The sequence below is a fragment of the Mastomys coucha genome, unplaced genomic scaffold (genome assembly GCF_008632895.1).
Source record: "Mastomys coucha isolate ucsf_1 unplaced genomic scaffold, UCSF_Mcou_1 pScaffold20, whole genome shotgun sequence".
NCBI classification, from domain to species: domain Eukaryota; kingdom Metazoa; phylum Chordata; class Mammalia; order Rodentia; family Muridae; genus Mastomys; species Mastomys coucha.
This window is the reverse complement of record NW_022196903.1, coordinates 136782320-136797012: the sequence shown is the minus strand read 5'-3', so window position 1 is coordinate 136797012 and position 14693 is coordinate 136782320. Positions and strand designations below refer to the sequence as shown.

Genomic DNA, 14693 nt, shown 5'->3' with positions numbered 1-14693 from the left:
AGCCAAAGAAGACCATTAAAAGGTTCAGTGAGGATGAAGGGGTTCGCTGTAAATGTTTGGGTCTTCACAGGTCTGTAGAGTGTCACTGGGGCAGCGAATGGACAAGTGACTCTAAGTGTGTGAAGGAAATGAGTGCTGGTGCACAGGGGGGCTGGAGCCTAGCCGAGGGGCAGCTGGACCACTCCTCTGTGGTCCTAATAGGACTGGGGCCTAGCCAAGGGGCAGCTGGACCACTCCTCTGTGGTCCTAATAGGACTGGGGCCTAGCCGAGGGGCAGCTGGACCACTCCTCTGTGGTCCTAACAGGACTTTACAACAAGTTAGCAAAATTCAAAACTAACACTGTTAAGCTATTGACCAATAACTAGTAACTACAATCCGCTAGACAGTGAACAATTACAGGGTTGTTGAGTTCAGTTTTAAAACTACATTTTATTTACCTACTTTGTGTTTCTGCTGGTGGCAAATAAGGAAGGAGAATAACCATCCCAGGACACTGATGGCAGATGAGAGACAGCGTGGAGCTCACACAGTATCAAGAAGAATTTTAAAAATCGGATTCTAGCCCACCATAATAATCATTTCATGGTGTGTTTGCATGTGCCAAGATTACATTGCACACTTGGAATGGCTGTTAATAAAGCTGGGCAAGGGAGGCCAGTTCCCACGTCTAGAAGCCAGAGGGACTGATTCGCTACAAGAGGGGAAATCTGCCTTAGAGTATGAACATTTGGGAAGAGGTACAAAGCTGGTCCTAAGGGTCAAAGGGGAGGAGGTTGTAATTAGGGATGCAGAAGAGGCACTGAAGGATAGGCAGAGACCACGGACACTCCACTGTATGCGTCTTTTCTCATTGCTGTGAGAAACACCTGGCAGCCGAGGGAAGCGTTTGCCCATCCTAGAGGGACAGTCATGGCTGCAGGGACATGGATGGCTGATTGCACCACGTGCAGTTAGGAAACAGAGGTGCATGCTGGGATTCAGCTGGCGTTCCCTCCTCTCTTCAGTCACTGGCCTCAGCCCAAGGACTAGTGATGATCACATTCAGGGCGAGTCTTCCCTCCTTACAGGAACCATTCTAGAAATACCTTCATGATACACACAGGAGTGTGTTTCCATAGGCAATAGAATAAACCCATTCAAATCGGCAACAATCATTAACCATTGTATCTTCTAAGTGAGCATATCTCACAGACCCAGAGAGTGATGGATATAAATGTCCAGCAGTGGACTGACCAGGATTCCAGGCCGTGACGTATCAATGACATCTGTAGGTTATTCTAGCCAAAGCACAGAGCAGTTCAGTTAGGCCGTGTGCGTGCTGCTTCTACATTGTTGGGAATTTAGGAAGAGCAAAAGATGTGGGTGAGCAAGAGTAGACATGATCGAGTTGCTGAGCAGAGCCCATGTTCAGCTTGGGAATTCATCAGAGAGATGTTGGCACCAGTCCAGAAAACGGTTGGCTATGTTCCTGAGCTTCCTAGGGCAATGGTTCTCAGCCTATGGGTCTCAACCCCTTTGGGGGTCACATATCAGATATCTACATTACAATTTATAACAGAAACAAAATTGCAGTTATAAAGCCCCAGCAAAATAATTTTATAGTTGGGGTCGCCACCGCCTGAGGAACTGTATTAAAGGGTCGCATCATTAGGAAAGTTGAGGACCACTGCTCTAGGTGAGTAAGTTCTCCTGGAGACACAGTTATCTCCTTTCCCTTGTTTGGTGCCCTGGGGAAATGGCTCCGGTGGCTTCTGGGTCAAGAGCATCCAGACAGTCTGGGAGGCCATCCTTCTGGGCTTGAGAAGCACACCTTCCTTCCCCTTGACAGATAAAGAGCCATGATGGCCACAGTGCTTTGCATCTGGAGAGTCACAGTGAATCTCACACATTCACAACAGGCCTGCTTTGCCTCTGCTTATGTCTGACTCCATTCTGCTCATGGCTGGTGCTGCTCTTCCTGTGGGGAATGTGAAGCAGGACAACTGACCTCAAGAAGTCTTACTGTACTAGTTCATTGCCCGCCTCTGCCCACTTCTGGTCTTACCCCTCTTTCCTTCCCCTCTCTTCTCTCCCCTCTCTCCCTCCCTCCCCCTGTCCTTCTCCTCCCCCCTCCCCTCTTCTCCTTCCCCCTTTTCTCTTCCTCCTCCTCTCTCCCTTCCTTCTCCTCCATCCCTCTCTCCCTCCCTTGCCCTCTCTCCCTCCATCTCCTTCTTCCCCTCTTTTCTCCCTCCCTCCCCTCTCTCCCTTTGCTCTTCTCCTTCCCCTCCCTTTTCCCCTCCCTCCATCTCTCTCCCTCCATCTCCTCCTTCCCCTACTCTCCAACACTCTCTCCCCTGACTCTTTCCCCTTTTTCTTTTTCATTTTTTATTTCTGATACATCAGCAGCCTCTTATCTGGCCCCCCAAATGCCAGCTTTTTTACTTCCTAAACTTTTCTTCCTCAACCTTTCTTTCACAGCCTGACATGGATCCATGCTGTGGGCAGCCACTGCAGCATGAAGGGCCCTCACCACAGGGTGACAGTAAGGGCAGAACGTTAGAGATATGGGAGATATTTTACAGCATACTTTATCTTCAGCCACTGTCTGGACCAGCCCACCTTCGTGTCCCAGGGCCTTCCTAATTTTGTGGCGTTTCATGCACTTACCTATGATCTAGTAGCTTTATGCTCCTCTGTTTCCCTTGCAAGAGCTTGTGAAGACCCATTCCATAGCTTTCTCTGGCCCCACTCTCTTTCAAGGCACAACCAACTGATTGATTTTCATTGTTGTTATTGTTTGCTTGTTTTTTTTTTTTTTCTTGCATTCTATGGCATTTTGAAGATCTATCAAGCACAGAATTTGGGACACTTTATGTTGAGTTTGTCACACTTCTGTTTCTTTAATGGGACTTGGATTTCTTGAGTTAAAACATGAGGCATTAGCCTGAGGAGACGGCTTGGTGGGAGAAGCAGAGCAAGTATGAGGATCAGAGGTCAAATTTCTGGAACCCACATAAAGTTGGGCACAGTAGCCAACATCCGTGATCTCAGAGGTTCCACGATGGGATGAGGGACAGAGACATGAACATCCCCGGAAGCTTTGGGGGCAGATGCAAATAAAACCCAGAACCAATGTGGGAGGTCATGAGTGACACCTAAGGTTGCCCTCTGACCCCTACAATGCACAATATGCCCAAACTCACATACACAAGCAAGATTAGTAAAAGGTAAGTAAAGACGCAATCAAGCCGGTAATAGTATTTCTCTCCTGGTACTTAAGGTGGTAGTCCGTGCATTTCAGTTGCTTCCGTTTGAATCCGAGAGTCTTTCCACAGACAGCCATAGATGATCAGAGGGAAGTAGAATTCTCCAGAAACATATGGGCAGCTGTCTGCGTGGAGCTACAACTGTAACAAAAGCTTCTTTTCCTATGTAGTTGTGGTACTGTGTTCTGCCTCTCTGCCTGGGGTACCCAGGCACTGCCAAGCACACCGGCTGGAGAAGACAGGGCAGAGTCCAGACCAGAGAGTCCACAGCCCATGTTTCGCTTTGGGGCATCAGATACCATTGTATGCTGGACCTGAAGGGGAAAGCGGGGTCTGGGATGAATTCTGTGGTTCCTGATTTCCTCTCTGGGTACCTGGTGTACTGCCTGGAAGGGAAGACAGGAGTCGGGGTCCATGGTCCATGTTTATCCTCCCGCCATCTCCACGCTAGGCAGGAAGGACAGAGTGGAGCCCAGGAGAAACAGAATCTGATCCAACTGGGAAGGAGTGCAGAGTAGCAGAAGGGCGAGAGGTGAGAAAAGCCTTCCTTGGATGTTTAAGGTGTGGCTCTTTTAGGAGGTGTGGCTCTTTTAGGAGGTGTGGCTCTTTTAGGAGGTGTGGCTCTTTTAGGAGGTGTGGCTCTTTAAGGAGGTGTGGCTCCTTTAGACTCTTCCCTACAGCCATTTGTAGAGAAGCAGCTCTCTGAGGAGATCCTTGCTTATTCATATTGCTTTATTGGAAGAGGATGTGGACACATACATTTTATTCAGGGTGAACCAGGGATTATATACCTCTTGGGGGAAAAGTATGAGACTATTGAGGAAGGGCAGGTCATTGGCTAAAGACTAAGGCTATCTAGATACCTCATTAGCATGGAGATGAACTCCAGGTGCCATGCTACCCGACTGAGTGCCCATGATCCTCTCTCTCAGCTGGAGGTCGAGGTGACTTGTCCAAAGCAGGCAGGAAAGTGGCTTGGTCAGGGGCTGCTCCACTCCCACTTCAGATCTCTGAGAGTCCCAGGCTGTAAGCAAGCCTCACCTCACCAGATCTTAGGCCTGTCTAGTGAGCACAACAACATGCCCTACATGGAGTCTTAAAATTAGGATGTTGGCCTACTAAACATTCCTAGAACATGGCATTTTGATGGGAAAAGTTGTCTTACAAGTAATTCCTGTTAAGTTTAGATGAAGAAACCAGTTTTATGTCTCTGTCACACCATATGAGTAGCTTTCACTGCTGCCGCCACCACCCCAGCCTCCAATCTTTATGAATTCACAAATGTTAAATCACTTTACATTCTAAGAGAGAACAAAACAAAGAGTTGATTTTAGTCTAGCAGAGCTTCATTGAGGAATGTTGATGGGTTCAAGGTAGGAGTGTTTGATAAGTTGGGGCATTTGATGAGAAGTTCCAAGTAAAATGTTTTTCACAAGTTCTGGTTGATGAATGACCTGATCCTTCAGAGGACTGGGTGAGCAGGCTTTGATTTGTCTCTGTGTCTGAAGTTTAATTGAGCCTTTTGTTTCCCATAGATTTGAAAACCTGCTATGGTCCAGAAAGAAATTTGTGGACAACATGAAGATCTATAACCACAGTTACATCTACATGCCAGCCTTTTCTATGAAGACAGGCACAGAGCCGTCTCTCCGTGTGTATTACACACTGAAGGATGTTGGAGCCAATCAAACAGTGCTTTTTGCTAACCCCAACTTTCTTCGGAACATTGGAAAGTTCTGGAAGAGTAGGGGGATCCATGCCAAGCGCCTGTCCACAGGACTCTTTTTGGTGAGTGCAGCCTTGGGCCTCTGTGAGGAAGTGTCCATCTATGGCTTCTGGCCCTTCTCGATGAATATGCAAGGGGAGCCCATCAGTCACCATTACTATGACAACGTCTTGCCCTTCTCAGGCTTCCATGCCATGCCTGAGGAATTTCTTCAACTTTGGTATCTTCATAAAATCGGTGCACTGAGGATGCAGCTGTACCCGTGTGAGGCGCCATCACCACGGCCCACTTCCTAGGGACTGCAGAAGAAGAAAGGACTGGACGGGATTATTTTTGCTAGTTTTTTTTATGTGACTTCTAAAAAGAACTGCCAAAGTGTGTCGTGGATTGACATGATAGGAAACAAACAAAAAACCAAGCAAAACTGCTTTTGATGTTAGCTTGGAGAACAAGCAGAAGTAAAATGTCCCGGGGAATGTTTTTATAGTGTTGTGGATTCGCTAGTGGGACAACCTCAAGGAGACAATGCTGGCAGAACACGTGTCTGTAGTTCAAATCTAGAAGATGCGATTCAAGGACCAGCAGAGCTCTAGTTGCTGAGGCCGAGGGGCCCATCATGGCAGCCTGTGGGAGATGCTGGGGTATTGCTGACTGTCAATATACACTGGCATCATAATCATTTTAATGACCTGTCTTACTGAGACTGGCATTAGAACTATAGGTTTAAAAAAATTATTATTGATTTTTGCCTTGTTTAGGGCTATGGGTGGGTGATGGTATAAACTTACAAAACCTTCCCTGCTGATTATTGTGACTGGTTGAAACAACTCTATGATGACTAAAGTCCCCTCTACTAGTACAGTTTTCAATGAGAATTGCTTCTTGCCTCTTTTTGGTTAAGTCTACTTAGCATGGAGCTCTGTTGAGTTCGGACTGAGTTGATCCATTGTCTAGATCACACGAGCTGTTTCTTCACATCAGAAGTTGAGAGGGAAACTAAATTTTAGGTCCCCACCACATCAGCCCATGGGCTCTGTTATTTTCATAGAATCAGTAGACATGCAAGTACATGGTTTACTTGTAAAGTAGTAGAAGTGTGTTTGTCATTTGATGAGAGGTGAAGTAGCTCACAGAATGAGAGCTTAGTCTTCAAGGTAGACAGACCAGAAGGCAGGACCTTTCCCATCTAACACGAATATTTCCTTTCAAGATAACTCACATGTGTATGCATATATGTCTATACATATATACATGTATGTATATATGTATACACACGTGAGTTATCTTGTATACATATATATATATATATGTATACACACGTGAATATAGACACATACACTCTGACACTCTCTACATTCTCTACAAAGTAATCAAAGATTATTCCCATGTGATCATCAGTATGGAGTGTGCATGGCCTGGAGTCTGTAACCAGTACTGGAGAGCCACAGAGAAATAGTATGAACTCCATTCCATGTTGACACAGTCAGGCTGGCATGGCAGTTGCTGTCAGCTTGTGTCCAGCACAGAGTGCAAGGCTGACCCTCAAATACATAAATCAGAATGAGAACTTCTCTCTTACTCACACTGCCTCCCTCCACCCCAACATTTCATGAATGGGCCCTGTGTCGAGCCTAGTGACATGTGACATGGCTCATGCAAGGAAGCAGGTAGGACCCTCTGGCTGTTTATGTCCTTAATGTCTGGCGGGGCTGTCTAAGCAGCTTGGTACAGCAGTTTTGACACAGTGGGGGCAGGGAGGGCTTTCCTGGCAGATTCTGGCCCAGTCAGTCTGCTTACTGTAGGTAAGGGGGTGATCAGGGAGATCACTCATGACCTTTGTGCTTTGAGGTGTGCTAAGCTCCCAGGAGATGTAAGAACTCATGTTTACTCTTTCAACTGTGGTCATGATAGAGGTGAAATCGACTCACAAGTTCTGCCTCATCTTGAAGGTAGAAACTTGGTATATTGACCGTGTCTATGAAAAGCAGGGAACTTTAAAAAGGGGGTTAACTTACAAGATAACAAAGCTACTGAGAAGCTCAACCTTTGGGGGTGGGGGATTTCTGAAAGTGATCCAATATTCAGGCGCTGATGTTTGGGAGGCTTACCGCTGTGCACAGCTGGCTTAGAGTTTCCATTTGCGTGCCAACATCAGGATATCCAGAATGCAGCACGAGCTGCATTACTCATATCTATGAAACCCTGACTACAATCCCTGTTTTGAGCTACTGGTACTTAATGCTTATCTAAGAAAGAATACATGTTCACCAATAGACTTCCTCAGAAGTATAAAAGAACTTAGAAAACATCACATACAGAGATTAATTAAATATGCATTCAGAATGCATTAATTGGTCAAAATCTAAGCAAGAAGCTTTGGGACTGGTCCATTATTTAATGCATTTGAATTATTTCATGTCACTGTTCACTGAGAACACTCTCTGGGAGTTTTAACTCTCCGTACAGTCCCTAGAACAGGTCCATGGGATAGATTTGTGTGTTTAGTCTGTACAATTTTAAAGCTGCTCCCTATGGCATTTGAATTTCAGAACAGAAACAGCCAACACCGTCCGTGCTCTTCACCCATGCAGACTGCCCTTCCCTCTCAGGCGTTGTCAGGACCCCGGGAATGCTCTAAATTGTTATGAGCAAAAGTGCTCACACTTGTAGTTGGGGGCAGCCATGAAGGCTGGTCCAGTAGCCACAGGCCAGCCACTTGCCACAGAGAATGACTCTATGAAGTGATAGTTGTATGAAGGTTGAGGAACCCCCAAGTTAGACCAAAAGAAACGTTTGACTGCTCCTGTTGTCTGCCCTTAAGGCCCAGGTATAGTGCTGATGTCATGAACAGTATTGCTGTGGCCTTTCATTATTTTATAATGGCAATTCACTGGGTATGTCATATGTAACATTATACGTGTCCGGTTAGATGATGTAGCTAAGCAAGAGGTAGGTGTGTGTGTGTCTGTATGTCTATGTGCATGTCTGTGTCTATGTGTGTATAGCTGTGTGCATCTGTTTAGCATTATTTTTGGTAAAGTATGTCTTCCTGAGTAGAAACCTCTCCAGAATCATCCTTTAGAACATTCTAGAGTACTGTATTAGTCTTAAGAGATTGGATATTATTCAATTCTGGTTATTGAAATTAAGGCCTTCAGCTCTGGGACTTGTCCATTATTTAACATATTTGACCTTTAACTTTCGGCTCAGAAGGGATTTGAGTTCTGATAGAAATGTGTTTTTTTTTTTAGATTATTTATTTATTTCATCTATATGGGTTCACTGTCACTGTCTTCAGACACACCAGAAGAGGGCATTGGATCTCATTACAGATGGTTGTGAGCCACCATGTGGTTGCTGGGAATTGAACTCAGGACCTCTGGAGGAGCAGTCAGTGCTCTTAACCACTGAACCATCTCTCCAGCAATATGAATGTTTAATAGGAATCATTTAATTAATTTCATTGCACCTGGCAAGAAGTGACACTCCTCTCTACCACCAATTAGATCAATGCTTAGACCAATTAGATCAAGTGCGGGTATGTGCGTGTGTGTGTACATGTGTGTATGCACACATGTGTGTGTATGTGTGTACCTGTGTGTATGTGTGCACATGCATGTGGAAAATAAAATTGCTTCATGGAGGAAGAAGAGAGAATGCAGAGACTGCAAATGAATACTCAAACAGGAATTCTCATTTTGAGTCAACTGCGACTTAAGAATTTGTTGATTCTCAAGAAGTTCCCAAGTGAGGGTGGCTGCTGTTTGATTTCACTCACACTTCAGTAAAATTAAGCTAGGCGAAGAGCAAGTCATCCCACCAGAAGGAAAGCTTTTACATGAAAGAGCTGTTCTCAGAAGATACCTCTTAGTGCTTTGCCAAAAGTATATAAAAAAAAATTGTGTGCCTAAACTAAATTGTTCACGTTTATGATGTGACAAAGGAGGAGGGACAAGAGACTCTCACCCTTGAGGCCTGAGCACCCTTGCAGAGGTCCTGAGTTCAGGTTCTGACACACACTTACCCACACACAGCTGCCTGCTACTCCAGGTCCAGGGCATCTGGTGTCCTCTTCTGGTCTCCATGGACTGAATGCAAACAGGAACATACACATAATAAATAAATAAATAAATCTTCATAAAGGTAGAGAATTAATTCTCTAATATGGCACATGTTCAGGTAGTGCCCTCTGTGCTTCTTTCCTGGGAAGCCAGACTTCTATACTTTTATTTTTTATGTTTGAGAATACCAAGTTTGTGGAATCGTCCACTGGCAAATCATTGTCAGGAAGGATCTAATGAGAAAACCAGTTCTGAGTCCACCGAATGGTGCTCACCTTATAAAATACAGGGCTATGGTATAGACGCTTCCCCACCAGAACCAGGTAAGATTACTTCCCGTCAAAAAGTCCAGAGGTCATGGGCTGTAAAGCTTTGTCTGGACATTCAAGGGCAAGTCTGCAGGAAGAGAGCACAGAAGAGGAATAAAGACTGGGGATGCTGTTGTGTGTTCTTTCCTGCCCAGAGTGGTCGAAGTCTGCCCGGGATACTGTGGAAGCTCCAGACAGCACATATCAGGGGTGGAAGCAAATTAACAATGTTATGGCACCTGCAGCCCAGGTTGATGTGTCTAGTGTGGTCAGCAGTAAATGCCCTTAGAAGTTTTGGAAACTTAATTCTGTTTTATGCTCAGGAGAGGAAGAGGCAAGGTGATATTGGAGGTGGCCATAGTTCCCAAGCTCTCAGCATTCAAGGGGTCAGAGGGGTCTATACCTTTGTTCTTGATGACCCACTACCACTTATTCTTGTCCAAGAGAGGAGCTGGCTTTCATGGAGGGTTGAGCAGTAGTCCCCACTCCCACCTATCTCTGTCCTATCACAGTAGTTGGCTTCCATCGAGGGTTGAGCTATAGTCTGGCGACTACAGGAGCCTCAGCATGAAAATTTGCTGAGAATTTAAACTTTTGAATCACCAGACATACTTTGCTTGGATTTCTTGCCTAGGCTTACCCTTGCTAATTTGTGTGTCCTGTGGCAGAGTCTTGTCACCTTGACCCAGGTGGGACTCTGCATGTGATCACGAGCAGAGTTATTTTCTCTGTGTATATGAATGGACTTTCTGAGTCCCTGAATCCATGGAAATAGCAAATACCCCATAGTTCCTGTGCTGTGTCTTTGAAAGCCTGGAATTCTGAAGTTCAGCATATGTCTATAAACTCCTAAATGGGAGGCCACAAGATTTAGTCTCAGCCCTATACAACTCCTGTTGTGTAAGTGGGAGAGTCTTATATATGTAGACAACACACACACACACACACACACACACACACACACACACACACACTGGAATAATAATAGTATCTAGTATCTGCCTTATTCTCAGCCTTAACATGTCATTTGACATTTTCACACACATTCCAGAGATAAATGATTGATACATGACACAAATGGAAAAGTGATTCCAATTATCCAACCTTGCTCACTGCAACAAAGAAGGCATCCGCTCCTGCTTCTTGTTTGGGTTCTCTCTGTTGCTAGGATTTGTAGTTTCTTCTGCTTTTAATACAGAAGAATAAATAACATAGAGAAGTGAGTTACAATATTATGAGCATTTGAATAACAGCCAAAGCCCTTGACTCTCACTTGTGAGAGCACAAAAGAGGAATTATATTTTATGGTTGCTCATTTATCTAGACTGTCAGTGTCTCTGTTGTGTTAAAAGCCTTCCTCGGTTTGCTTTTTAGTTGAAGCTGTTGGGAATCAATCAATAACTCAAAGTTGTCCAAGAGTTTTATGGTGTGATGTCCAAACATGCTGATCCTGCTTCTTCCAGCCTCTGTAATTAGAGTTCCTTTGGATGTCTGTCATTTTCAAATGTGTGTTTCATGTAATAACAACAAACACCAAGAGATGTGACTTAGTCTGAAGCAGAGAAGACTGGATTCAGAACATTCTGGATTTTCTGTCCAGTAAAACAAACAAACAAACAAAATGCAATAGAGAAAAAAGATTTAACCAAAATGAAAACTAAGAGAAAATAGTGATTCCCTCCCCCACACACACACCCCAGAAAGGACCTATTGGGAGGGATCTCAGAAGACAGTGCAACAGACAGGAAGGAGGGGGCGATTGTCTTAGAAGCTGTTTCAAGATAACAGAAGGAGACGTGTTGCCGTGCGGTCATTAGGGTCGGATGAAGAGATGAGAGATGAAGCTGGAGCATGGATTTGGCAGAGGTGCAGAGAAGCCTCAGAGGTGGTACCTGTTTCTCACATGGGTCTTAGCAGTTTTGGAGTCCCCCAGGTTCCTATCTTCTCCAGGCAGCGCCCTCCTGGGTGCCTGAGCTTGCTGAAGTGAACATCCACATATCCCTCTGTCATACTCTCAAAGTGAGTTACAATTTAGCTCTCCTCTCAAGATGGTGGGAAATATCACCTTGATGTTGACCACTGGATGTGGTTACCATGTACAATGTGCACAGCAAGAGTTGGTGTCAACTTCCTGTCCCCATGATTCCCAAGAGAGGCCATGGTAGCTTAGATTCATTATCCTTCATGTTTTAGTTCAAACTCAATCTCAATCTCAATCTCAATCTCAATCTCAATCTCTCTTTCTCTTGCTCTTCCCCCTCCCCTTTCCTCCTTCCCTGTGTTATTTTTGCTCACAGAATATAGAAGAGTAACTGACTTGGTAGTGGGGAGTGGCAGAGGGTGCCTTAACTTTTCCTGGCTCGGCTCCCCACTTACATAGTTCCTTCATGTGTCTGTTGCTTTGTAGATGTTTCCATGTCTGCCCAACGTGTACCTTAATCATCAGCAAAGACCCCTTTACATGTAGCAACTGGGACTATTTTATAGACATTTACAGTAGTGTATAGGCCTTGGAGAAGTCTGATGATGGTGTGTAACACCCTTTGCTGCATTGTGGAACATTGTTTTAAGGTCTTTTAGATGATAACTACAGAGATATTCCTAGAGTTAAGAATGATTTTCTGGAAAATTCCAGTATTCTTGGAAGCAATGAACCAATCTATCACTGTTTTTTGTTCTGTTTTCAGCACAGATAGGCCCTCTCTCCATAGTTAGGATGACTGACGGCTACCATAGTGTACATAAGGATCTTACACATGAGAAGGGGCGAGACAGGATGCACCTCACAATATTTTAAAGCCTACTTCATCTTTAACAAATTCTGTAATACTGCTTGACTTATACATATCACATGGCGTACTTTGATCTGCAAAATACTGGGGAAATATTTTTACCTTTGGCCTCTTTCATTGTGTATTGTAGACTCTAATTCCACACATATGCAAGCTGTTTTATCAGTGTGAGTTTTCAGAAGCTGGACAAGAGTAAAAATAGGAAATTTTAAACATTCTTTCTCATGTAATGTAGTCTACTGATCCATGAATATAATAATTCTGGGAGAGATTTTTTAGATCAGATATAAAATTGAAGTCATCCTTGATGTGTTTACAGAGTGGCTTCGTCCTATTAAAGCCAAATTTGATGGATAATAAGTGTGGGGTAACCCAATACTGTTCATTTCCTCTTTCTTCCCTTCTTCCTTTCTTCCTTTCTTCCTTCCTTCCTTCCTTTCTTTCTTTCTTTCTTTCAAAAGAATTTCACATAAAATGTAGCAGGTAAGAAACTGTCTGATCAGTGCTCTTTATGGTGGGACTTGAGGAAATGGTGCCTATCTGTTGGCTGAGACAAACAGTGATGTGCCCAGGGGAGGTCACTGGGAAATGTCTTTCTTTTATTATTATTATGTTCCTGAGTGATGTGGCAGTGAAGAGATTTAAGTAAGTCTCTGTTTCTCTACCTCCCTTCCTTAGAGAACATTTGGAAGCGTACCCTGTGAATAAAATGGCTTTTTTCCAATGAAGCCTCTGAGGTCCTTTCATTTCTCTGAAGCACATCTGTTCTTTCCTTCTCACATTCCTCTGGGTTCTGTACCTATCCTGACTACCACGTTTTACCTTTCCTCTATGGGTGAAAGTTCTGCTGTTTATATAGTATTGTTTTAGAAGCACTGAGATATAGGGCTGTTGAGATTGCTCCGCAGGTAACAGAGCCTGCTGGTGAGCCCAGCAACCTGAGTTGGATCATTGAGGTCCACGTGGTGAGAGACAACTCCTGAAAATTACCTCTAACATCCACATGTGTGACGTGGGATGTGTGCAGCCACACAAGCACACGTGCATATAAAGTTAATTGGATTTTTAAAATCCAATACAACATTTAAAGGAAAAATAAATATAGAATTATAGTCACTGTGTCAGTAACAGTACCACATCGGGCTGGCGAGATGGCTCAGTAAGTAAAGAGGCGTGCCACCAAGTCTGATGACCTGAATTTGATTCTTGGAACTGTCAAGGCAGAAGGAAAGTTGTCCCCCACATGTGTGCCATGTGAATAAATAAATATAAAACAAGCAGATAGTACATAATTGTAAACTAAATGAATAAATTTAATTTTTAAAGATTTTTTTACTTTTCTGTGTGCTAAAGTTTGCTTGCATGCATGTCTGCACACCATGTAGCTGCAGTGCCTGAGGTAGGCAGAAGAAGGCATCAGATTTCCTGGCACTAGAGTTGTTGTGAGCCACCACATGGGTGCTAGGAACTGAACTCTGGTCCTTTGCAAGTGTAGTCAGTGTGCTTAACCACTGAGCCATTTATCCAGACTGAAAGAAATAAACACTACATGATACACATAAGAACTCCTCTTGGTCAGAGGAAAGAGTCGATCTCTTGTATAAAGCAGACAAGAAGTTACACATCCTCATAGCATAAGTGATACAGGTGAGCCTCTTTTTTCCAGCAATAAAATTGTCTTTGTAATGAGTCAGTTTCAGTATGTGTGTCCAGAGATACTCTCAGGAATTGCTAACATGAGGCAAGACATGGCTACTCCTCCTCTATTCAAAGTGGGTGACTTCGAGGCCACACACCTGATCAAAATTGTTTACGTAACTGCTTCAAACTCCTTGTCCCTTGGGCTCTGTGTTCCAATTCTGTCACATATTTCCTCAGAGGGAGTAACATCAAGAAAGGTACCCTGTCCATCCTTTATGGTACAGTTCTTGGAAATTGATCCAGACCCTTGGTACAGATCTTATTAATTATCTGATTTTATTTCCAAAGTAGTCTTTTAGGTGACAGCTATTTGAGTATGGATAACTCTGAGTGGAGATGAAGCACAGTGTTTAGCTGAATCACTTCGTGGGGTGGTGCAGACCTTTCATATAAATGTGGGTCACCATAACCATATGAGGAAAACAGATATAGCTGTGGTCACCAACTGTGACTAGGTCCTACAACATAAATTTTATAATCCAGCTGTTCTACTCCGTTTTGACTTAAACATTCAAAAACAGATAGCAAGAGCCCAAAGGTGTATGCTTGTTCAAGAATTTCCCACTAAGCCTGAAAGCAGGATAGTTATAAGCCACAGGTGATTTTGAAAATACAGCAAGATGATATCAGGAATTAAAGGAAGGTAATCAAATCCATTTCTAATTCACAGTGTGCAATCTCGGGGATCTGAGGACATGCGAAGATTTCAGTGTTTATGCAGAGTGACTGTTACTGTTGGTTGGTTGGTTGGTTGGTTGGTTGGTTGGTTGGCTGGCTGGTTGGTTGGGTGGTTGGTTGGTTGGTTGGTTGGGTGGTTGGTTGGTTGGCTGGTTGGTTGGGTGGGTGGGTGAGTGGGTG

General features: G+C 44.1%; 1 protein-coding gene across 2 annotated transcripts in view; it reads left to right on the top strand.

The window, feature by feature from the left end:
* Nucleotides 1–12858, top strand: part of St8sia1 (ST8 alpha-N-acetyl-neuraminide alpha-2,8-sialyltransferase 1) — a 134739-nt gene extending 121881 nt beyond the window's left edge. The window contains exon 5 of one of the 2 annotated variants that reach the window (XM_031383823.1): nt 4783–12858. In XM_031383823.1, coding sequence (XP_031239683.1) covers nt 4783–5269 — 487 coding nt within the window. In that variant the 3' untranslated portion in view covers nt 5270–12858. The remainder of the gene's footprint in view (nt 1–4782) is intronic. The other variant, XM_031383822.1, reaches the window with a different exon arrangement.
* Nucleotides 12859–14693: the final 1835 nt, after the last annotated feature.